Source organism: Aotus nancymaae, unplaced genomic scaffold (assembly GCF_030222135.1).
Source record: "Aotus nancymaae isolate 86718 unplaced genomic scaffold, 86718_ANA_hifiasm-v0.15.2.pri h1tg000025l, whole genome shotgun sequence".
Taxonomy (NCBI): domain Eukaryota; kingdom Metazoa; phylum Chordata; class Mammalia; order Primates; family Aotidae; genus Aotus; species Aotus nancymaae.
Genome location: NW_026988438.1, coordinates 39,478,541 through 39,504,249, shown reverse-complemented (window position 1 = coordinate 39,504,249; position 25,709 = coordinate 39,478,541). Strand labels below are relative to the sequence as shown.

At 42.8% G+C, this 25,709-nt stretch overlaps 1 protein-coding gene across 2 annotated transcripts; it reads right to left on the bottom strand.

Annotated features, from left to right (window-relative positions):
- Nucleotides 1–19,231: 19,231 nt before the first annotated feature.
- On the bottom strand, nt 19,232–23,826 carry SP8 (Sp8 transcription factor). Of its 2 annotated transcripts, XM_021670169.2 has the most exons (3): nt 23,718–23,826; nt 22,883–22,979; nt 19,232–22,736 (listed from the first exon to the last, which is right to left on the bottom strand). In XM_021670169.2, exon 3 carries the CDS (start codon nt 22,701–22,703, stop codon nt 21,237–21,239), a length of 1,467 nt encoding a protein of 488 aa, XP_021525844.1. In that variant the 5' UTR covers nt 22,704–22,736; nt 22,883–22,979; nt 23,718–23,826; the 3' UTR covers nt 19,232–21,236. The 2 variants fall into 2 exon arrangements, with proteins under 2 accessions (XP_021525844.1, XP_012303165.1); XM_012447742.2 differs by lacking the exon at nt 22,883–22,979.
- Nucleotides 23,827–25,709: the final 1,883 nt, after the last annotated feature.

The window sequence follows — 25,709 nt, the reverse complement described above, 5'->3', positions numbered from 1 at the left end:
TATCTTCTCTTCCCAGAGTGGGGTAGAGAAGAGGAAAAGAGAAATATAGCATGGATATGCTCAGAACCCCGGAGCAGGAGCAGCTCAGGCTCCAGTTCTGTAATCCCTTCTAGAGAGGCAAATACAGTACCTGTAATGCCTGCTTAACCCTTGAACCTATCAACATCTATCCCATACCTACAGATATCAGTAACACATTCCTTTCTAACGTATAGCCCTGCTAGTTTTTATTCCCATTTTATTTCTAATGAGTTTAAAGAATGCTTCACAGGCAGCATTCTCTTCAATAAAGCCACAGCCTGCACTGGACCAAGCAACCATGCTGAGAATTGGGGTTCCCAAAGAGTTTACAAGGATTTGTAAGGTTGTCAGCTAATGAAGGCAGAAAATAGGTACAGACCAACTACTTTTTAGGGATTGCCACAATTTGAAGGTTTAAAATTGCTGTACTGTCCTTAAAGTGGTGTTTAAAATATATCACTTTTATTAAAACAATTGTTATCAGTTTTATAGGCATCACTTTTTAATTCTTGCACTTTTCTTTCTTTCTTTCTTTCTTTCTTTTTTGCAAACTCTAGCTCTGTTGCCCAGGCTAGAGTGCAGTGGTGCAATCTCAGTTCACTGCATCCTTGACCTCCTGGGTTCAAGAGATCCTCCTACCTCAGCCTCCCAAATAGCTGAAACTACAGGCCTGTACTACCACATCTGACTAATTTTTGTTTTTGTTTTTTTTAGACACAGGGTTTTACTATGTTGCCCAGGCTGGTCTCGAGTTCCTGGGCTCAAGTAATCCACCCCATAAGCCCCCAGTGTACTGGGATTACAGGCATGAGCCACCTCACCCCGTGTCCTACACTTTTCTTAAAGCAAGGTATTTTGTAGCCAAAAAAGAAGCTAAATTAGGCCAGGTGTGGTGCTTCACTCCGGCAATCCCAGTTCTTTGGGAGGCCAAGACGGGCAGATCACTTGAGGCCACTAGTTTGAGACCAGACTAGTCAACATGGCGAAACCCTGTCTCTACTAAACATACAAAAATTAGTGGGATGTGGTGATGTTTGCCTATAGTCCCAGCTATTCAGGACGTTGAGGCAGGAAAATCATTTGAACCTGGGAATCAGAGGTTGCAGTGAGAGAAGATCATGCCACTGCACTCCAGTCTAGGTGACAGAGTAAGATTCTGTCACCCCCACTGGCCCCTCCATCCCTAGGTCCCCCAAAAAAGCTGAATTAGGAATTGATATTTTTATCTAAACTGATAAACAAAAGGTTACTTCAGTAGATGTATTTATTTATTTTTATAATTTTAACTATCATTTTAGATTCACAAGTACATGTGCAGGTTCCTTTTAAATGGGTATTATTGCATGATGCTAAGGTTTGGCATACAATTGATCCCATCCCCCAGGTAGTGAGCATAGTACCCAACAGATAGTTTTTCAACCCTTGGCTTCCTCCTTCCCCACTGCAGGAGTCCCCAGTGTCTACTGTTGCCATCTTTATGTCCATACTTCAGCAGATTTAAATGTAAGTTTTACATTTTAAATCACTCATTAAATCTCTTATAAATTAATTATTAAATAATAACATGCTTAGGTGTACAGTTTACAATTTGGTATTTACTAAAGGGCTTTAAGCAATGAATGTCAGATTATTCAAGGCACCAAATCAGTGAATTTAAGACATGTTGTATTCTTATAGTGCCTTGGATATAGTAGATATTCAATAAATACTAGGTGAATCAGTTTAAAAAGTCAAAAATCACAGCAGGTATGCATTATTGGTACTAAGATGAGCACACATTTCCTGAAAAGATGACCTGGTGGGCTTCAGTAGTTTTGCTTCAACAATCATGTATTACCATCTTCCTGTCATGGGTATTATCAGTCACTGGTGGAACACTCAACAGTTTACTTCTAGGCTAGGCTCCTTCAAGTTCATAAAAACTTTTCTTTCCATTCAGATGCCAATTTTAATTTTAGTTAAATTAATTTTTAATTTTAATTTAATTTTAGCCTTTTGTCATAGTGTGAGTTGCTTTAATCTATTTAATTTTAAAATAATTTGGTATTTGAGCATACATTGCCTGATTTCTTTTAAAACACTATGAGTCTAATTTCCTACAAGGCTTTTGTCTACATTAAGGCATATTCCCTAGTTTCAAAGACTTCCGGTCTAAGGCAAACACTGATTTCTGCCAATCATGACTCATAGCCTACCCCTTACTTGGATTGACCTCAATCCAAACTGTCTGAGCATCCTTGCCCCTTGCTTCTCCTCTACCTCCGGGCTTGGATATAGTTATAAAACAAGAGACTACAAGAAAGAATGAAACATCAGTTTAAAAAGAAAACAAAACAAAACACCTGGTCTAGAAAATCCCAAACACAATGAAAGCAGCTGTCCAGAGAGATCAAGATCCAGCAGAGTTATCTGTAAATGTTAGTGTGTTACAGAAGGGGTCCCCAACCTCCAGACTAAGGACCAGTACTAATCTGTGGCCCGTTAGGAACCAGGCTGCACAGCAGGAGGTGAGCAGTGGGTGAGCAAGTGAAGCTTCATCTGTATTTACAGCTGCAGCCATTCTCCATGGCTCACATTACTGCCTAAGTTCTGCCTCCTGTCAGATCAGTGCTGGCATTAGATTCTCATAAGAGCACGAACCCAACTGTGAACTGCACATGCCAGAGATCTGCACACTTCTTATAAGAATCTAATGCCTGATGATCTGTCATTGTCTCCCATCAGCCCCCGCTGGGACCATCTAGTTGCAGGAAAACAAGCTCAGGTCTCCCACTGATCCTACATTATGATGATTTGTATATTTTATTTTATGTTACAATGTAATCATAATAGAAATAGAGTACACAATAAATGTAAAAATGCACATGAATCATCCCAAAACCACTGCCCCCCTTCCCCAATCCATGGAAAATTTCTCTTCCAGGAAACCAGTCCTGGTGCCAAAAAGTTAGGGACTGCTGTTACAGTAGCTCTCAGCTGTCAAATCTTGTCCTTTAAACTGCCCTTCCTTTGTAAGAGGGAGGGCTGCTCAGTGATTCTTAAAATAATTGCAACACCAATGAGGATACCAGTGGAATAAAAACAATTTACCAAGGATAAGGTATGACACAGATGTCAGTGAAAAGAAAACAACATCACACCTGTTTTATAACTAACCCAGTCAACTTTATTTTATATATTACCACTCCTTAAAACAAGTTATGGTATGTTCTCATGATAAATCAGCTTAGGTCATAGCTAATAAACTGATTTGCAGCCTACAATGTGTCAGTAGAGTATATCATAGTGTTACGTATGACCTACTCTATGAAAATATTTCCTATGTTGGTGTCAACTTATGTATTCATTGCTTTGGTTCTGAGCTCTTATTCCAAGAGGGTTTATGAAGTGGAATCATAAATTGATTAGAAATAGTCCAGAGAAGAAACTGGGAAGATTAGAAATGGAGGAATGAGGATAGAGGGTCTGGAGTATACAGTAGCTTTCAAGCCTTTATTTGTTTCTCTGTCATTTGTAATAATTGCCAAAAATTTTAAAGCTCATTTAAAAACCATAATTATAAAAAATGCATGGATCAACCAAACGTCTATAAATAGTATATCAAGTCTATAAATAGTACCTCAACTTGCCTCCTTTTAGCTAAACCACACTGAGGAAGCCTGTATTACCTTCCTGATGCTGCTGTAACAAATTATCACAAACATAGTGATGAAACAATACAAATTTATTACCTCACAGCTCTGGACCTCAAAAGTTTAAAATCAGTCTCTCTGGGCTAAAATCAAAGGTGTCATTCCTTTCAGAGGCTCTAGAGAAGAATCTGTTCCTTATTCTTTTCCCAGTACCAGAAGCTTCTAGATAGCCTGCATTCCTTGCAGAAATAGGAGAATTTCAAGCCAAGAAAAATGGAAAAAGAGGCACACTTCTTAGACAAAAGCATAGTACTCTGACTATAACGTCTATGGAAATATTCTGAAGCATCACCAGTGCAATCGAGCTTGCCGGGCCTGTTTCCTTAGTGTTTCCTTAGTGACTTACACTTAATTATCAAGGTTCAGTTTAATCCTACTAAAATGGTTTTCTTTTTAAACTGTGTGAGTATCTGCTTAAAGAAGATGTCAGTTTACCGAGATTTCAGAAAAGCCAACGGTAGACAATTGGGTGTTTAAAACTATAAATGCACACATTCACTGCTGCATTCTTAGACTTAGGGAAACTCTAACAAGCCAGTCTGTGTTTTTTAGATTTAAATGATGGAATGCCATTATTTATGAGCCAGGTAAAATTTCCTATTGAATGGGGGGATTACTTATTATTATTATCATTTTTTGAGATGGAATTTCGCTCTGTCCAGGCTGGAGTGCAGTGGTGAGACCTCAGCTCACCATACCTCTGCTTCCAGGCTTCAAGATATTCTCCTGCCTCAGCCTCCTGAGTAGCTTGCACTACAGGAGCACATCACCATGCCCAGCTAATTTTTGTATTTTTAGTAGAGATGGGTTTTGCCATGTTGGCCAGGTTGGTTTCAAACTCCTGACCTCGTGATCCACCCGCCTCGGCCTCCCAAAGTGCTGGGATTACAGGTTCAGCTTGAATAGGGGTATTTATTCTAATCAACTTTACTACATCACGGTAAAACAATGCGTGGCTTAAATACTTTCTACCCAGTTGAAAGTCAAGAAGGAATTTTAGGAAAATGGTTGAAATTGTTAAATTACCAGAACATTCTGAACAAATGAAGCAAAAAGAAACCAAAAGGAATGATGAAAGGAAGGAAGGGAGACAGACTAAATATTTGAATACACTCAAACAATTTTTAAAAACTAATACACTCTAGTAATCAGCTTAGGACTGGAAGTAAAAAATACTCCACCTTCAAATCCTCAGAAAACCTAAAAAAAAAAAAAGTGATACACATTTAAATTTAAACTCCTTGTCCTATAGTCCTATTTCAGACAGAATTACACCTAGTCTATATTAGCTTCATAAATTCCTTTAATCTCCAATTTCCTAGAGCTATGTCTCTGTGAGAAGAGATGGGTTAATGAGTAAAAAGTAGCCAAAAAAAGGTGGCGGGGAGGGGTGGGCAGAGAGCCTGGCTTTCATGAGAGGCCAAAGGAAAAGAGGAGAAGTGGGAGGTGGTCATCAAGAATCAGAGCATAGTCAACATGGTTCCCAAAGATGATGAAGAAGAAACCTCCAAAGTGACAAAGAGAAGATCAATGCATGTGAGTAATAACTCTAGGAAATCCATGTGAATACCGAGAAATGCAGAGAAAATTAGTAGTAACAATAAAAATATGAAATGCTGGGTGCAGTGGTTCACGCCTATAATCTCAGCACTTTGGGAGGCCAAGGCACGTGGACCACTGGAGGTCAGGAGTTCAAGACCAGCCTGGCCAACATGGTGAAACTCCATCTTTACTATAAAGACAAAAATTAGCTTGGCATGGTGGTGGATGCCTGTAGTCCCAGCTACTCGAGAGGCTGAGGCAAAGGAATCACTTGAACCCGGGAGGTGGAGGTTGCAGTAAGCTGAGATTGCACCACTGCACTCCAGAATGGGCCATACAGTGAGACTCCGTCTCAAAAAAAAAAAAAAAGAAAAGAAAAAAAAGATAATATGAAATAAGCTAGAACTATTAAAAATAAATTCATATTTATTGAGCACACATATATCAAGCTTAATAAGTGGTTGAGCCATATAGATATTAATTTACTGACAAAAGATACACTCTATTGGTATTCAAATTTTACCATGGGGAAACTGAGGCACTGGGTAGTTAAGGAAACTTAACAAGGTCAAATAGCAAGTGACAGAATGAGGATTCAATGCAGAAAAATCTGACTCCATAGGTCACACTCAGCTAATTCATTATCCCTCTAAGATGGAACTGGAAGCAGTAAGGTACTTTTGAGTTTTACATATAGAAGTAACTTGCTGTTTGCCTCCTCCTTCCATTGCAAAAAGTACAAAGGTACATAGTTCTTCTTTGGTTATTTTAACATGAAACTGAATTTTTTTGTGCCCACCTACACTCTGAAAAAAAATCTTGTACATAACCCAAGTATAGCTTGGAAGGCTTAGAAATACAGCTGCTTCAGCAGTTAACACATTTTCCCTGTGACTCTTCATTCTTCTCTATCTTCCGAAAAACATACTCCCAAGTGTACAGGGATATTAGACTCTGGTTTCTACATAGATTGTCTCTCACTGTTGAATCATCCCTGCTATCTTTATTTTCAGGGTGTTTATGCAAACTCTTTTGTTCCATTTGCAACCCACTTGCTGATGTATCATTCTTCTCTTTAGTTAAGATTTTTAAAAATCTTGATACCTGTATTGTGCTAAAACCAAGACAGGCTTACAAATGTTGAAACTGAAGGAAAAAAAAGTAGTAAAACATGCATTGGTGAAGTATTGGCTATAAGGTGGAGTCATTAAAAGTGGTTTGGAGCTGTGCACAGCAGTGAGCACGTATAGTCTCAGCTACTCAGAAGGCTGAAGCCCAAGGATTGCTTGAGCACGGGAGTTCAAGGCCAACTTAGGCAACATAGTAAGACTCCATCTCAAAAAGAAAAAAAAAAGTGGTTCCAGTTTGCTTCCATATACTGAGGCTCCTAATTATATGAATGACTTTCCAAATATTGTAAAATAAATAGTGCCTCAAGTAATGACATTGTTTTAAAATTGGGGTGTTCCATGATGAGTTATAAAATTTTATATATTTTCATATACTGCCAGAAGTTCTTATGACATTAGTCTAGACAAATAAAACCATTTGGAGTGACCACTAATAAATTATATCACAAACCCAGCCCAGACACAACAGCAAGAGAAGTGCAAACATCATGAAATTTTGATCATATACTTCTGAAATGGAAAGACAATACACTATGGTTTTGCTCTTATGATAACTATTGCACTTCAAGTTGCTCCTTCAGTGATAATTGGAATTTTTGCCAAAAGTCCAGTCTATCGGACAAGAGTTACCCTGGCCGGGTGCAATGGCTCATGCCTGTAATCCCAGCACTTTGGGAAGCTGAGGTGGGCGGATCATGAGGTCAGGAGTTCAAGACCAGTCTGGCTAACATAGTGAAACCCCTGACTTTACTAAAAATACAAAAAATTAGACGGGCATGGTGGTGTGCGCCTGTAATCCCAGCTACTCTGGAGGCTGAGGCAGGAGAATTGCGTGAACCCAGGAGGCGGAGGTTGCAGTGAGCTGAGATCACACCACAGCACTCTAGCCTGAGTGACAGTAATCTAGATCTAGATCTAATCTCTCTCTAGAGCCTTTAAAATGTCAGGAATTCCTTCCTCTTTCAGTATGTTAAGGAAACAATCAGAAATTAGAATAAGAAATCATGCACAAGGATGTTCAGTGCAGCATTGTGTGTAACATTGATCATTTGGAAAAAACTAAGTATTCAATATTATGAGAGCAGGTAAAATTTTAATATATTCATACTTAACATATGCATCCCATACAGTATTTTTAGCCATTTAAGATTATATTTGCAGATAATTTTTGTTTCTTTTTGACAGAGTTTTGCTCTGTCACCCAGACTGTGGAGCAGTGGCACAATCTCTGCTCACTGCAATCTCTGCTCCTGGGTTCAAGAGATCCTCCTGCCTTAACCTCTCAAGTAGTTGGAATTACAGGTGCCTGCCACCATACCCAGCTAATTTTTGTATTTTTAGTAGAAACAGGGTTTCACTATGTTGGCCAGGCTGGTCTCTTAACTCCTGACCTCAAGTGATCCACCCACCTTGGCCTCCCAAAGTGCTAGGATTACAGGCATGAGTCAGTGCACCCAGCTGACAACTTTTAATAGTAAGGAAAATTTATTTTAATATCATGACAGGGAGGTGAAAGCAGGTTATGATCTTGTACATATACGTAAGAAAAAAATCACACAGAAAAAAGATTGTAAGTAACAGTACAATTGTTGTGTCTGAGAAGTAGGATTAAGGTAATTTGTTTTCCTTGTTTCTTCACAATTTCTTCTTTTTTTCAGTGAGTATCCAATTGTCTCTAAAAAAGTGTAGTTTAAAACTTACTGAAGGCCCGGTACAGTGGCTCACACCTGTAATCCCAGCACTTTGGGAGGCCGAGGCGGGTGAATCACAAGGTCAGGAGTTTGAGACTAGACTGGCCAACATGGTGAAATCCCGTCTCTACTAAAAATACAAAGAATTAGCTAGGCATGGTGGCAGGCACCTGTAATTCTAGCTACTTGGGAGGCTGAGGCAGGAGAATCTCTTGAACTCGGGAGGCAGAGGTTGCAGTGAGCCAAGATCAGGCCACTGCTCTCTAGCCTGGGTGACAGTGCAAGACTCCGTCTCACAAAAAAGAAGAAAACTTATTGAAATGGAAAATCTATGGGTTAGGATGGAGGTGATATGATTAGACAAATTTGTACTTGTATATGAATGCTTCCCTTATAATTCACAGAAGGAATTATATTTAAAAAAATATATATTGATTAATCCAAATGAGTATCTAACTGGTTTTATAAACAAAGTAAAATGGAAAGATAAGTAGGGAAATTTGTGGAATCCTACACATTATTTAATTTTCCAGGGAGTGCTACTACCAAAATAAGATTTCCAAAACTTTCCACTTTCCAGTTTCTCCTGAACCCTCACGGTAACAGCTGTATTACCAGGTAAAAGCAAAATCTAAAGAGTAGCTGTCTTTTGAGCCTGGCTCCTTGATACATCTTCTGTTTATGGGTAAAAAATTCCCTGTATTGTATTAATTCCCTGTATTAATGATTTATCTGATTGGCATACATGGGGTGTTAATATTGTTTTCATTTATTCTGTATAAGGTATATGAAGGCAAGATAGAAAAATCTTAGATGCCGGGGTCATTCTTCCTCTCATCCTTACTAGCCTGTATTTGGAATAAGCTATACAGACTTTTACTCATTATTTCTGGGCATAATCACAGTAATTATTAAGAGATAGGAAACCATTAGAAAAATTAAATTCATAGTATAAATGAACCAGAAAACAAACTGTTACATAAATATAATGGATTGTTTCTTGAGAAAATGGCATGAGTAAATGAGTGTTATTACCTTTATTTCCTAAAGCAATACTTCTACAAGAAAAAAAGAAAGGAAGAAGGAAAGAAAGAAACAAAAAAGAAACCTTCCTGCAACAGAGATTTTCTTAGCTTCTGATTATTTGTCTATAATTTGTGGAATAGTTAGTAAGTAAATTTGATACGTAAGTACTAGTGCTACAACTTATATATGATTTCTAGAAATACAGGATTCTGTTTTGTACAGGTTAAGTGAGAGCAATCTAACAAGGGAATGAGTGTAAAGTAACTGAGGAACAGAATTTGTAAAAGCAAAACTTAATTATAGGATCTCAACTGCAAAAATATAATAAACAGAAATAAGATTTTTTTTAGATACCTCCTTTTTTACCGCATCAATATTAGAAAGAAGGTGGCGATGTTGACCAGCAAACATCAGCATAACATTTTTTTCTTGGAAGCTAGGTAAATGTAGGTTCTTCGTAACGCAGAGTAGCACTCATGCTCTAAATGTATAAGGATAGCCCAAATGAGCTGAAAAAGAAGAAAAGCAAAAGAAAAATAGGAAAAGAAACCTTATATTTTCACCCTCCAGGTAACAAACAAATCCTAATGTCCTGTAAATTTGTTACCTAATGTCAAGTAAATCCTCTTTATGTCCTGTATTCCCCTTTAAAAATAGTACAGAATGCTACCATAGAACAGCCACAAGCTACTGTTTTTACATAATCTTTTTCTTAGCTTTGCCCTTATAGATATGTAAATTTAAAAAAAAAAGCAAAAATGAAAAATCAGCATATCTAGTTAAACTTGGATTTCAAAAAAAAACAAATCATTTTTAAGATAAATATGACTTAAATATTGCATGAAGCATATTTATATTAAAAAATGATTTATCATTTATTTTAAATTCAAATTTTACTGAATATCTTGTATTTTATCTGGCAACACTAGGTATAGTGAGAATATATTTTAAATAAAGAATATTTTCTTTTTTGATGAAACGTCTTACAATCTCACTTAAATAAGACAAAAATATATGCAAATACATTGCTCAATTTAATACAGAAGATACATTTATCTATACCTGACAACAAAACTACTGAGTTTTAAAACAGAGTCTCGCTCTGTCGCCCAGGCTGGAGTGCAGTGGTACGATCTCGGCTCACTGCTACCTCCACCTCCAAGGTTCAAGGGATTCTCCTGCCTCAGCCTCCAGAATAGCTGGGACTACAGGCACGTGCTACCATGCCTGGCTACTTTTGTATTTTTAGTAGAAACAAACAGGTTTTCACCATGTTGGCCAGGCTGGTCTTGAACTCCTGACCTCAAGCGATCCACCCACTTCTGCCTCTCAAAGTGTTGGGATTACAGGCGTGAGCTACCAAGCAGGCAAGTTTTAAAGCTTTCTATACTCTGACAAACTCAGTTTCTTAGCAAAAGTAATTCTAAAGTTTAAGTTTAAAAATATGGGGAGAAATTAATTTAATTAGATTATTTATATTTTTGTAGAACTACATTAAAGAAAATAATAATGAGTAAATAAGTCATTTTAAAGTATAGGATAAAAATAGGTATAGGTTAACAAATAGAATATTGCTATTTTGGATAATTTTTAATTGCACATTTAAAATTTAATCTGATGCTTCCATTCACAAAATAAAAATGCAAAATGGAACTAGATATGTTTTATTAGATTTTAGTTAACTATGAAAGAAACAAAACTTCTTCATTATAAGAAACTACATCTTAAAGACATGTTCCTGAGAAATAGCTTTCTACTTAACTTAATAATTTAGTACACAGTCTGTCTTGGAGACAAATCCCAGCTGACCATAAGAAGCCAAAAAGAAAAAAGGTAGGCAGTTTTCTAAGCTACAACCTATCACTGACTGACGGACGATGCAATTTTTTTTGTCTTTATTTCTTCATTAAAAAAACTATATCAATATTGATTTCTTACATTTGACAAGTATACCACTATATAGATGTTAACAACAGGGAAAACCACGGGAACACTCTATACTATTTTTACAACTTTTCTGTAAATCTAAACTTATTACAAAATAAAAAGTTTACTTAAAAAGTGAAGGGGAAAAAAATGCCACTGCTTTTGCAGCATAAAATAATAAAAGTAGTTCTAAACCACTTCACGGACATAAATATTAATACCATTTCTTTACAGCAGGGATCTATTATACCCCTATTGTGAAAGTAATATTTTCTCTACAAAACAAGTAGAATTTCAAGAATGAAAAGTTCACCAAATCTGATTTTCCTGGATATACATACTAAAACACTCAAGTGAAGAAATCACTAAGCAATGTATTTCTAATTTAATAATTATATATGAAATGAATTATTAATATATCATATGCTTTCTACAAAGTGTATGTACCTGAAAATTATGCAGTATTCTGTAGCCAAAATATTTACACGTTTGTTTTAATGCTCTCTGTTCATTGCTATGACAACATTCAGTTGGATACTGAGGTCACAGGAAGTATACTGTATGTCTACCTTAACCACTGTAGTTTTAAGTCAAATAGTTATTTATTGGGAGAAAGAGCAAAACTTTCTTTGCCTCAGAGTAAAAAGCCACTGAATTGTCATCTGTAAAAACTTTCTTTTCTTAAAGGTTGGGGAGAAATATAATTTAATGTTATAAAAAAATATTTTGCCCTAAATAAAAACCTCATTTATCTATAGAAAAACTCTGTGTAAATTCTGTTAAAGAGTACATATAACTCAATAATATTTTTAAGGCTAAATAATGTGAACATCTTTTAAACACATTTCCACCCGCCACTAGTTCCCCATCCCCCATAAGACCATTGTTTGTTAAACTGAAAGGGGAAAGAACCTGCTTAGAAAAAAAATAATAATCATAAGAGATAGGCATGCAAGACGGAAATGAAGCATTGATCAGTGTACAAGAATGAGCACAAAACTTCCTGAAATGATGGGAAACCTGATGATAGGGTGCCTACATAATTAGGGGTATTAAATTGGGTACAAAATTAGGCAGTACAAATCCTTTATTTTCAGTTGAACTAGACAATCACTTGAACTCTAGGGGAAAAAAGAAAAACATCTACTTTCTTTCTTCTATTTCAGTGCTTAAAATGGAATAGCTAAAAAACTTAAAGCTGGAAGGATTTGTTCCCCCAAAGATGTAAAGATAACCCAAGGTGAATTATTAAGGGTTTTTCAACATTCACACAGAGTTCAGGGTAAAATGAGCATAATGTAAATCAACTTATTGTTTGGGCCCTTTCAAATTAGTTGCCAAGAGAGGAGTGAAAACTTGATAAGCAGGCTCCAGTTTCTGTGTGTTGATTTAGAAATCTTAACGCTGAGCGAGCTCAATTCATTTAAAGGAAGAAATTGTAAAGGGACAAAAAGTAAACAACGAAAATGCTATGCAGCGAAGCACTAAAGCGAACAGGAGAACAGAGGATTCGCTTTAAAAAACAAAACAATAAAGAGTTCCATTGTGCTTTTAAATTACAATTTTAGAGAGTTCTTTAAGTTAAGGGTCTGATTTTCCTTTGGGTATCAAAATGTCATGACCCATTTACAATATCCAAACTGTTGATGCTATTTTTTTAATCTAGCTTGGAGGGAAATTAAATAGAAATTGAAATCTCCAAGAATTCAGTCCACACTTTCTATTAGGCAGGTGGCTATTTTGAGTGAAGCAGCCAAAGCATTTTTCCTTTTAGCCTTCAGTTTCTGAACTGCAAACCAGATACCTTCAGAACGCTAATGATCAAATCTCATGCCTGCAGCAACTTCAGGTCCGGATTCTTCTCAGGAATCAAGCCAAAAAGCGCTATTTCACTAAAAGAAGTGAAGACAGTTGGCCAGACTAAATCCAGGCATTTGGACATAAATCCCAGGTGGCTCATCTGCCTTTTTCCAGGAAAATGCGGCCCCAGCTTTTAACAGTGTGTGCTTTGTCTTGATAAAAATGCATAATCATCAAAGCTAAGTATTCTTTTTACCTCAAAGATAAGATCCTTTAGTACTGATTTTTAAAGTATTCTTAAACCACTTAAAAACTAAGAATGAAAAAAATGACGCCACAGATTTGTAGGGGCAACAAAGGTGAGTAGGGAAGAACTAGATCATCTGCATCGAGATTTGAAAGACACTTGTGGCTTACTTGCGAAGCTTCATTTAGCATTGAGCGTACGAGGGAAATTCTGTTCCTGATGACAGCACAGTGGGAATTCCCACTCCAACAACCCATGAAATGTTACTGCATAATTATTCACCTTCTGAGGCCCATTACGACTTATCAGCAGAGAGAGAAATTTAATTTAAACTCACCCCTCTGTGCTAAAGAATGACTGGGACATGAGATCAAAGCACGAAGCTCTGTCCTCCAGTGGTTTGCAACACCTAGGCACAATAGGGTGAGAGAACGCGGCATTCCAGCGCTTCCCGGCTTTCCGGACCCCGGAGAGAGGAGGTGGGGGTGGGCTCACAACGCCGGCTGGCTTGAGGGAGGAGAGTGGTGGCGGCTCCGGAGGTGGACGTGTCAATTATATCCCGGAGCTCCGGGAGGCCAGATTGCTTCTACTGGCGGCTGCAGGGCCTTCGCAAGCGAGGAGAGTCGACTCCCTTCCTTCCCCACTATGGGGGGTTGGGGTCAGTGGAGCCCGTGGATTTAGCCACGGGGTAGGGGGGGCGGGGCATGGCTGGAGCCCTGTCACGCGCAGGTGTGCAGCTCTGAGAGTTCCTTCAATATAAGTGCGGGAGAAGATTTATGCTGCAGTCCCGTCACAGGATGCTTTAAATGCATGTAGATAGTGCGTGTCTAACCATCCATAAAAGCCAAATCCTTGGCAAATCTCGAGAATACAAAGTGGAACCCACAGATCCAAACCTGTGCGATGAGCTTCCAAGACCGGAAGGCCTAAGACCTTAGAGGCGCCTAAAAGAGTCAGGGGGTGGGGGGTGGGGAAAGGTTTACCAGGAGCCGGCTCCTTTCTTCAAGCAGCCCGGGGAGATGCAAGTACATTCTCCAAATAAAGACCTTTAAAGCGAGGAGGACGCTCTTCTACGAGGGGTTGCTCTATCTAGATCTCCTTTCAAATATCACCATAATAGGGGCCTTCAGAATGTTGCTAGCACTCCCCAAAGAACCCGTGCCCAAAGAGTCGGGAGAGAAGAGCGTTGGGAAGGAAGCCCATGAGAGGTTGTTGGATTTGGGGTGCAATGCAGCAGAATTCTGTTCAACAGGTTCAGTGATTCTCTATCTGTATCCATTCACCTATCCATCACATTTTCTCTTAAGATAGTCACTTAGGGTAGCTAAACCTTTTTGATTCCTGAAACTAAAAAGGGCAAACAGTTTTCACAGCCAGTCACACTTAATTGTGCCTTCTTTATGACAACAGTGTGGGGAAAGGTCCTCAAATTCCTCCACTCGAGTCTGGCAACCCCATGATGAAATGACAAGAATAACTCCTGCCACCTATGGAGGACGCTGCACTTTGTCGGACGCCGCTGGGGAGAGGAGGAGGGTGCGAGTGAACACAAAGCAGTTTGGCCAAGAAAAAAGAGCACGGGAGGTGAAGAAGGGCAGGCAGCCGTGGGCCAGGACAGAGATATCTAAATAAATTCGGGAAGAAAGATCTGTCTGCGCCGCAGCAGGCTCCGGTGGCACTGGCAGGTCCGGCACCCCGGGGCAGGGTGGGACGGAGGCCCGGGACTCCGAGGCGCTAGGATGGCAAAGGGCAGCGGCGGGTACTGGGAAACTGCAGAGCAAGCGAGGGAGGGAAGAGAAGGGAGGGAAATCCCTCACCCCATCCGGCCCGAGCGTCTTTGGAGAGCCAAGAGGTGAGAGCGGGGGGAGGCACCCGACGGCGATTCCCCCCGTGGGTTCGCCCAAGGTCAGAGCCCCGGGACTGACTGGCGCGGGGCGGGTCGGCGTAGCCCGCGCGGGGCGCGCTGCAGAACGGGCGCAGGGCACAGGGTGGCGCTCGCTGTCCGTGCAGCGGGCGGAGGCGGCTGCGGCGCCTTTGTGTGCGGTGGGCGCGGCGGCGAGCTGCTTCGGGCCGCAGCCCGAGGGGAGCGGCGGCCCGGGACCTGGGTCGGGGCTCGCAGGGAGATCCCAGACCACCGCCCCACCCTTCGCTGCTACCCGTGGGCGGAACGTGCGGCTCGCCAGCTCGGAACCCTCCCCGGAAGGTCCCGAGGGTCTTTCTCAAAGCACCTGGCACGTCGAGGAGCTGGGAAGAGAAAAGCGGAGGGTAGCGTTTAGAAAGGCCAGGAAATCCTCCTGGGCTCAAAACCTCCCGTGAATTCATTCCAAAAGAGAACGAGGGGAACTTTGGGCAGTCCGGACCTCGGCTCAGCGCCCTGCGAGAGAAGCAGAGGTCGCTGCCAACGTTCCCTCCCGGCAGCACGAAGTTAGTGCATGAGAAGCAAAGTTGAGGAATGGGCTTAAAAAGCAGCAGCCCTGGACCGGGCGCGGTGGCTCACGCTAGTAATCCCAGCACTTTGGAAGGCCGAGTGCGGGCGGATCACCGGAGGTCAGGAGTTCGAGACCAGTCGCCAACATGGTGAAACCCCCGTCTCTACTAAAAGTGCAACAATTAGCCCGGCGTGGTGGCGGGCGCCTGTAATCCCAGCTACTCGGGAGGCTGAGGCAGGAGCATCGCTTGAACCCAGGACGTGAAAGTTTCCGTGATGCGAGATTGCGCCATTGCACTCCAGCCGGGATGACAAGAGCGGGGGCTGGGGGACGGGGAGGGGGTGGGAAGGGAGACAGCCTCCCGGTAGATGGACTTTCAAAAACGACACTAGAATGCCTGGAAAAAGCGGCAGCTTGTAGCGGGGCTTTATTCCGAGTTCTAGGTCACCTCAAGCCCTCCCCGCTGTCCCTTGAGCTCTTGCAGCCCCGACTGTTCGTTAGGGACCAAAGCAAAATGTATAAGGCTGCTTCCTCACCGCCAAGAGACTCGCAGAAAATTAAATTAAATTAAACATGCGCCGAGGGACCAGGGAAAATAGATCCCCCCTCCCCTGTGCTGTAGCAAATCAACATTTCTGCTCACTGGGAGAGCAGTGAATCTACAGACATGGCCACTGACGCGCATCTCCTTAAACCGCAGCGGCTAGGGTCCAGGATAGCAAGGAATTAGCGGCTTTCCTCTAAAACGGAAGCAGGGAATAAACAGGGAGGAAATTCTGAATCTTATTTTTAAAATAACATCAACAATTGTATATTGAGCTGTCTTCAAAAGATTCCACCCAGAACCAAAGCCCTGACTTTAAAATGGGTACCATTACTCTCTTTCGAGTCCTTACTTTAACACCATTTTCTTAAAATACACAGAATTGATCTGCTGGGCCATTTTTTAAAAAGGAAGGAGACTGGGAGTGAGGAAGAGAAGGATGGAGGGAAGAAGGGAGGAAGGGAGGAGGAAGGAAGGAAGGAAGGAAGGAAGGAAGGAAGGAAGGAAGGAGTAGGCAATTGTAGAAACCATACTTTTAAAAAGAGAGAGAAGGATAAAGACGTTGGTTATATCTGGGGTTTGCTTAGGAGTGTAAAGAGAAATAATGCCTGTTTGGACGGAAGCAACAAAAATCAGTAGTAAAATGAACAACCACAGTTTATTCAAAATACCTGCATCAAATCAATCCCTTTTTGAGACTGTGTACAAAACATTGAGCAAAATTTTTAAATTCTCATGATATATCTTTACCATCTTAGGCAACCAGATAATAATCAAATTCATACTTTTTTCCTCCTTTTTCTGCCTTAATTTACCAGCCAAAAAGATCATCTGACCTTTGAGCTAATCCTCTACAATAAAATATTTATTTAAAAAAGATTCCTCTACAAGCCTTTAGTAGCATTCCATTTAATAATCTCACCAAAAGATCCATGAAGGAGATGAAAATGATGGCAAAATTATCAACCTGCCTATTTAGGAATCCAATCTCATCACCTGCTTGTCTTTAAATTTTAATTTCAGCATTCTCTAACCAAAGGAAGCCCAGTTGAGAAGTTATGCCAAGATTGGGGTAGGAGCAGGCGGAAGGAAGGCAGTCATTCAGGAGCTTTTTCCAGCATCAGTTGTTCTGAGAGGAAGTCATCACATTGGTTTAAATTAAGTTTCTCGCATAAAATATTTCAGTTGATAATCCAGCCTCAACAAATCACGGTCACATTTCTCAGTGAAAGAGATCATCCACAAAGAGAGAAGATGAGGAAGGAGCCAGAAAAGGAGAAAGCAGGATAGGGAAGAAACATTCAAGTTTATAGAAGAGATGAGGTAGGAAATGCAAATGGTTGGGTTGGCAGCCCTTTCCCGTCTCTGGAGGGTGGGCTGATATATGCTGGCCTGACCTTTGGGTCAACAACTAGTTTAACTCTATCTTGATCTGCCAGACTGAAAGCTTGTCCCTTGTTTCAAAGTGAGACCTGGCCTTTGACTTCACTTGAGTGAGCCTCCAGCTACTGTTAGGAGGTGCTTTATCAGAGACAAAGCAGGAAAAAAAAATCACAATTTTGTACTCCATCTTCTGTTTTCCCAAAAGAGGATACTCATCCTTAAAAATAGAACCCTGCCCACTCTGCAGAAAATTAAGCTAGAAATACTGTTCAATTACCACCAAAACAAACTAAGCAAAGCTAGAAGGATGAGGAGCCAGAAGGAAGAAAGTGAAAGTTTGCACGTCTGTACAGCAGGAAAAATGTGCCCCATAAACCACCCCAAAGAAATCTTCTTCCAGACAATATTTGTCCTTGTCATAACCCACCTCTTAAATCAGTGTTGATTCTGCATGTAATGCAACTGATATTATAAAGGTACCAAGCAGCTTTCCTCTTACCTGCCACTACATTTAACTCCTTCAGAACCGCTCTTTCCGAATCCCTCAGCACTGCAACTTTCAATAAAAAAGAAACAACACTTAAACTGTGTTCTGCTTGTTTTTCCTAGGAAGAAAGTGACAGAAAGAGACTATTTTACTTTTAAAAACCATTATTTAAAGCTATAGTATACCAAAGAATCAGAGTTAACTTGTTTGTCTAAAACCATAGAGACTGGAGGCCTCAAATACCTGTATAGACAGCAGGATTAAAGGTGTCACCTACTTGGACACGAGCTGAATTATTCTAACACATCTTTTATCCCTAATTATTTTTTCATCTGAATTTACAATGTTCATAGCACTTTGCATTATCACTTGTTATCTATGCATTATAATTACCGTATATAGATTTCAAAGGAAAATTTTCAGTTCAAGTTGTATACCAAGACTACACTTAGGGTGGGGAGTTTGCAAACAGAAAGAAAGAAGCTAAACTTGTAAGAATCTGAACACACTAACTTTTTATTCAATTTGATTCAAAATAATATTAATCTAATAGTGAAATAGTGATATAACATCAATCAACATTTAAAGTATTTTATGTTTCAAAGTATGGCTCAAGGAACACCCATTGCTTAAATGCACTTAGACATAACAAGACAATATTTTTTATTGGCATCATTGACACCTATGAACAATAGCCTAGTAAATAGATTAAGGTTTAACCTTTCCTTTCTTTGGTGGCTGTTTAGAGACTTTAAAAGAACAGATAACTCATTTCAACAGGAATCTACTACTGATGTTTACCTCTACATAATCTTTAGCTAAGACATGGAATGCCAAAAAAAAGCTTTTGTTAGCTTGACCTCCTCCACCTCCTAACAACAAAAGTTATCCCCAAACCCATGTTTTTATTTTAGATGTATTGATCTTCCAATGTAAGGCTTGGCCTTTTAAATACTAAATGCAATCAACGGCCAACAACCAGACTCCTTCTGGAGGCTGAGAAGGAAACAGAATGGTGAAATTTCTTTGAATTGTGACTTAGTACAGATTTTAAGAGGTCAGTAAATCCTGATGCTATGAGCTGAATCTACTGGTAAATAATTAATTACATTCCTTAGACACTATAATCTTTATCTTGGTATACAGAGAAAACACAGCTTTGCCAAATAGATCTTTCCATCTAACATCTTAAAGGTAATTATTTAAATATTACCACAAACAGGGTTATATTTTGTTTAAATTAGACAATTAACTGAAGATAAAATGCACATGTCCATAGTTTAAAAAGGGGAAAAAATACAAATTAACTGGCCTAGTCTTTTATCTGAGTTTATTAATACCATTTAAAATATTACAAATAAATCAATTACATTTCATGCATTTAAAATGCAAATCTAAAATGTTCCAGAGAAAGGCTTTTCATTTCAATGTGAAATATCCAAATTATTTCAACATTACAATGAGCAATTAGTTTGCAGAATCTGCAAACATTTAAATGTAGTGTCAGAAATATTTATTAACAGTTAACAATATTACCTTCAGGAAATACACAAAGGCCAAAGTTAGTCGAGTTTCACTTGGACAATTTAATACATGGGTTTTGGCTGACCCACTTATTATGAAATATAGGAGAACTCTCACTTTAACTATGCCTGAACTGCCAGCAAATGCAAATAAGTACATGCTCCATTAAATTAAATGTCATCCAACATTTATCAAATATTGTCTTAGTTACAGCTTGATACCTATCTAAATTCATATTCAAGCAAAACTAGGCCCCGAAAGTGCGTTTGTGGCTCTGCACCTCCAGAAGTGAGTTCAAAAAACCTGCAGCTCATCAGAACTGCAACAATAACTCTTAATATTTTCTTGTGACAAAAAAAAAAATCAAGTTTACTTCAATATATTTTCAAATATTTACTGGAAGTAATTTACAAGAAAAATACTTTACAAAATCGTCTCCTGGACAACTGCACCTCACACCCTTATACTGGTGGAGTTATATTTAATTGGTAACTAATCTAGAACGATTCTCCAGTTGTACAAACCATTAGGTTCAGATATATTTTACAAAGGTTCTTTTTTATTTTCCTATTTTCCCTCTTTTGGCATTTAAACTACAGCCTCGTCTGAAATAAACGATAGCTTCTTCACTTGTTTGTAAGTTTAAATCACACAAAAAAAGTTTAACCCTACGATCTTCAATAAATTGCGAGAATTTACAGAAATGGGCACTATACAAATTGACGGCGGGACTAACCAAAAAGGATTGGGAGGTTTATGTTTGGGAGTGGTGAAAAAACGAGGTAGAAAAGGACAAACACGGAGATAGTTAATCTGGTCTCACCGGAAAAGAGTATTTTTGCATAAGAAAAAAAACACCTACCCTCACCCCCGCCCCCCACCCCATAAGTTAATGTGTTCAAAATAACTTTGGGATCAATATTAGCAGTTTCGAGAGAAAGACTTGCTCACCGCTAGAGGAAAAAAACTATTATAGAAGGGACACCAAGTGGAAGGTTACTATTTTTCCCTTAGTTTTTTTAAAAAAACGCTATAAAGATGAAAGAAAGCTGCTGCAGCGATTCGACAAGACTGCCCCTTGCAGAAACTTGCATCAGTTCCACCTCAGGGAACAAAGAAAAAGAGGCAGAACTGACATTGGGAGACCTAAACTCTGCAAACTCTGGGTCTCGGTGCTGCCAAAAGGGCACCCCCACCAAGCTCCGACAGCCTGCGCAGGGCGCCCGGCGATACCCAGCGGCCCGGCAGCGTGCTCCAAAGCAAAGGTGCCCAGGACAGCGGCTATGGAACCAAGTTGGCGGCTGCCTGGGCGGCGCTGTTCTGCTTCTAGTCTCGCCCTCCCCTCCGCTCCGGCTCAGGCTTGCTCAGCCGAGCCACTCCCGCCGGCGCCGAGGCCCGCGGTCTCCCAGGCACTGGATTCGTCCAGCTCTACCTCCAGCGGCCTCGTCCCTCTAAAAGTTATGCGGGTCACAACCTGAGGGTGACCCGGGGGAGAACAAGGAGGGGAGAACGTGAACTAAAGGCCCAGCGAGGCGAGGGTTCCGGCTGCACCGGACTCAGGAGCGTTACCCGTGGAGAGGGAAAGCCAGGGCCCGAGACAGCCATGCGGGTTACTTACATGTCCATAGCCCCTTTACAAAGTTAAGTCACAGAAGGAAGGGGAGGGGCAGACACAGAGAGACAGACAGCGAGTCGGACGCAATAGGGAGAGGCTGAAGTTGAAGCCGGAACCTACAGGGCCCAAGAGGACGCGGTGGGAGGAGGTCGGGGAGAGGGGCGGGCGCAGGGTGGGCGTCACTCTAGGCCGTTGCGGTGCCCGGGCTCTGGGGGCTGCAGCAGCTCCGGGGAGTGGCATGGCGGGCTGCCCGCGGCGCTGTGCTCGCTGTCGGTGTCGCTGCCCTTCTTGCCGCTGCCGGAGCCTGCCGAGCCGCCGCCGCCGCCGCCGCTGTGCGTCTTCACGTGCTTGCTGAGGTGGTCGCTGCGCATGAAGCGCTTGTTGCAAACTGGACAGGCGAAGCGCTTCTCGCCGGTGTGGGTCCGCAGGTGCCGCTGCAGCTCGTCGGAGCGCGTGAAGCGCTTGCCGCAGAAGAGCCAGTTGCACACGAAGGGCCGCTCGCCCGTGTGCCAGCGCAGGTGCGCCTTGAGGTGCGAAGTCTTGCCGTACACCTTGCCGCAGCCTGGGATGTGGCAGCTGTGCAGGCCCTTGCGCCGCAGGCTCGCCCCGGCAGGGCCCAACCGCTCTGCCTCCTGGCAGTTGGGGCAGTCGCAGGTGGCGCGGCCGGAGTAGCGGCGAGTTGAGGAGCGCGGGGAGCCCCCCAGCGGCGCCGAAGGCCCAGCGCTCAGCATGGAGCCCCCCGCGCCGGCCAGCGGCGACGGGGCAGAGTCCGGGTAGGAGCCCGGCAGCACTGGCTTGAAGCCGTCCATGAGGTGCTGCCCGGCGGGGCTGAGCAGGTGCGAGGAGGCGCCGCTGCTGAAGGCCGAGTGACTCAGGCCCGAGTAATCCGAGTTGTAGCCTCCGAGAGGCGAGTGCAGCGAGGTTTGGAGCCCCCCGGCGGCGGGGTGCAGCGAGCCGGGCAGCGCGGTCGCGCCGTTCGGGTTCTGCACGTCGATCCAGCCGGCGCCCACGTCCCACCAGCTGGAGGCGCCGGCCGAGCCCACCTCTCCCGCAGCACCCAGGCCTGGGTGCGAGGGCTTGAACCACGACTCGTACGGGTGCGCCATGCCCACCCGCGGGTAGATGCCCTGCAGCCCGTCCACAGACGTGTGCACCTTGGAGATGAACACCGGCTGGTGGGATCCGTCCTGCGAGTGCGCAGAGGAGCCGCCGCCGCCGCCCCCGCCGCCGCCGCCGCTGCCCCCGGAAACGCCGGGGGCCTGGAAAACAGAGTAGTCGTTGGCGAAGGGCGAGCTGGAGGCTGCAGCGGCGGCGGCGGCGGCGGCCGCCGCGGCGCTGCTGGAAGTGAGGGAGAAGGCGCTGGAGCCAGGCGAGCCGCTACAACTGAACGAGTCGGACACCAGGGCCGCGGCGGCCGCCGCTGCTGCAGCAGCCGCCGCAGCCGCCGAGGACGAGCCGCCGTTCCTGGAGGCCCCCGACACGCCAAAGCTTGAGAGACTGGAACCCACTACGTTGCAGCTGCCGGAAGAAGAGGACGAGGAGCGTTTCCAGGGGTGGAAGCCTTTGCCGAAGGAAGAAGAGCTATCCGAGAGGGAGGAGGGAGACGGGCTGGGGCTGCCGATCTTATTACAGGTAGCAGCAAGCATGGCCAGAGGAGTTGATCCCAACCTCGGTTCTTCCTGAGAGGAGAGAAGAAGGAGTGGGGGAGGGGAGGTGGGCAAAGGGCCGGTGGAGGAGGAAAGGAAGAAATGTGCATCAGTAATCCGGTAGCCTCCAAAGCGCCCCACTGCACCCCATCTCTCGCTGCGGCGCGCCACCAACTCACCTGGCACCCCCAACAGCCCCGGCGCCCGGCCGCTTCCTACTCTACAGGAGGGGACAAGTTTGGCTGCCGGCGTCTGATTCGGGAGCAAAGCACCACGCTAAAGAAGAGTTTGACAAGTATTCTCACCTAAAACAACACGATCTTGCACACAAGGCCCCAGACACTTTGAAACAAACAAGGAAAAAGTCCAGATTGGAGAAGAAGGAAGTTTTCTTTGCCGAGAAGCCTGGGGGAAAACCATTGGACTGCTTTTAAGAGCGCTTCCCCTGTAATCCTGAGAGCTTTGTAAATCCTGTTCCGGTCCCCAGAAACCCATCCTGGGTTGTTTCTCCCAGGCCAAAAGAGGTCAAACTGTAGGGCTCACTCTTTCGTCCTGCTTTTTCTTTCTTTTTTAAAAAGCATATCTACAATAGTAAAAACGAGACGAGTTCAACGTACCTGCGAGACAAGGCGGGCTGCAGAATTTTTTTTTTTTTAAGGGTTAGGGGAAGAATCTGCACTTTGCCCAGAAGGAAAAACTTGCTCTCTTTACCCCCGAAATCGTCGCCTGTAAAATGTGCTGGGCGCAGGTCTCCCGGGCAGGAAGCTGCTAGGCGCTCCGCGGTGGCTTGTCTAAATGCCCTTCGAACCTTTTCCTGCGCTGAAAAAAAGTGACTCTGCCCCCTTCTCCCCCTTTTTCTTTTCTCCAAACTGACTTGTATTTAAAGAAAAAAAAAAAAAAAGCTCTCAATAGAGAGACTGATAGCCCGTGGCCTGGCCCGGGCGACTTTAACCCCCTCCAATCGGCAATAAAAGGAAACTAATTAAACCAGCAAGAGAAAAACCTGAGACTCACCCCTAGAAGTGAAGTTGCCATCACACAAAAGTGCCCTCCTCCTCTCAGAGGATCTTTTTTATATTGATAAATCAGAGGCAGTGTTTTTTTTAGAGGTGTGCAATACAATGATCAGTTCCGCCCATTCCACCACAATTGTAGCTCCCTCTCCGGCTTTGAAGTGCCGCGGAGGCGCGGCCAGCCAATCTGCAGCCTCGCCGGGCCGCGCCGCGCGCGCGCCGTGAGGTCATCGGCGCCGCCGCGGGCAGCCGCTGTAAAGGGGGGAGTGGGAGCGGAGGGGGCGGGGGCGGCTGCGTGTGTTACAAAGCGCAAAGCGCGCGTGCGCGCGCGCGTGTGTGTGTAACAATGTAACTGTGTGAGTGTGACCAAGCGGAGGAGAGGACAGTGCGGAGACGGGAGGAAGGGGGGATGTGGGTGTGATACTGTAACTGACAGTGTGGTAAGAGCGGGGAGTGGAGAGAGAGTGCAGAAAAGGGAGGGTTGTGTGACAGGGTTACTGCGTGTGCGACAAAGCAGGGTAGGGGGACAGAGCAGTTAAATGTTAAGGGGAAGGGTGTGAGTTTACCGTACTGTAGCTGTGAGTCTGAGAAAACTAGGGAGGGAAGAGGGACCGTGCAGTAAAGTGGATGGGGGGGTGACTGTGTTTGGTGTTTGGGAGAAGGAGGGGCGTGAACTTGTTTGTGCTAGAGAGAAGAGGGAGGGTGTGTGTGCGCTTGTGTTGTGTGCGCGCACCAAAGCTGGTGGTGGGGAATGGAAACAATGCAATAAAGTGTGTGTTTGTAAGAGAGATCGTCGAGCTGAAGAGGGGAAATAAGTTGACGGAGGCTTAGTGAATAAATACTCACAAACGCTGCCCCCGTCGCCGACTCCCTCTGGCTCCTTGTACCTAAAATCTTGACTGATTTTTTTTCTTAACTTCGTAAACACCGTCACTACATTTTTAAAGAAGACCTTGATACCCACCTTTTCTTTCCCGGCGTTCCAACGAAATAGAAGAAAGGTTGGGAGGCTCAGGAGTATTTTTAGGGATGCGTTGGGGCGTGGATGCGCGCCTGCGCGTCCGAGAGTTGTTTCTTTGATGCTTGGCCTTTCTTTTTTTTTTTTTTTTTTTTTTTTCCTGAGGTGGAATTCTGCTTTAGAAGTGCACGTCGCACTCTAGGGGAGGAGGTGTGTTTGTCCCGTGGTGCTGAGTAAATTTTAATACAAAAGGATTAGATAGAGGAGGGAGCAAGCGAGGGTTGTTTTTTCTTTGATTGAAAAATTTAAGTGCGTTTTTCGGAATTTAGAAAATTTCGCAGAAAATCCCACCGCCTCTTTCTGAGAAAAGAATCAGGACTTTGATTGAAATCTATGGGTTCTATTCATTTAAGAATAGAGATGAGCTATTGACAAATCTTGGACCACATTTGTCCAGGCGTCAGTGTCTAATGGCGATTGGGCCAGATATCTATCTATGAGTGTATGTGCATGTTAATAGATACACTTAGTTCAAATTCGGTGGGTTTGTCATTTACTTGCCATGTTTGTTATTAGTTGCCTTCAGAAATGCCATTACAATTTCACTGCCACAACAAGGGAACTTAAACCACAGAAAGCACAACACCAGTGTAGCACAAAGTCCAGAGTCTTTGTAGCCCTATTGAATATGCATAAGTTATAAAAACAGTAATTCATATTTTTAACCAGTTACAAATCCTCTCAGAAGTCTAATTTTAAGATAAAATCAACTAAAATGTGACTAGCTAGAATTGTTTTGTTTTGACTGGGGAAACATTTTTATTTTATTGTTGTTTTTGAACCCTCCTCAAGCATTTCACAGCATCTAGAGATGTCAAAAAATCCTCCTGGGGTTTACAGAATTCCAAAGTCAGGTTGTATGGTGTAAATTTCATTGAGCAGAGTTGAGACTGATGTTTGTGGTGTAAGGGTGTACATTTCTGACCCTTTTTCAAACGCTGTGGGGATATTGACTGTACATCATATCTATTGATT

Coding starts and splice junctions, on each gene's coding strand:
- SP8 (XM_012447742.2), bottom strand. CDS start 23,738: ATGGCAACTTCACTTCTAGGG. Junction 22,737..23,717: donor TGGCAACTTCACTTCTAGGG/GTGAGTCTCAGG, acceptor CTCTCCTCTCAG/GAAGAACCGAGGTTGGGATC.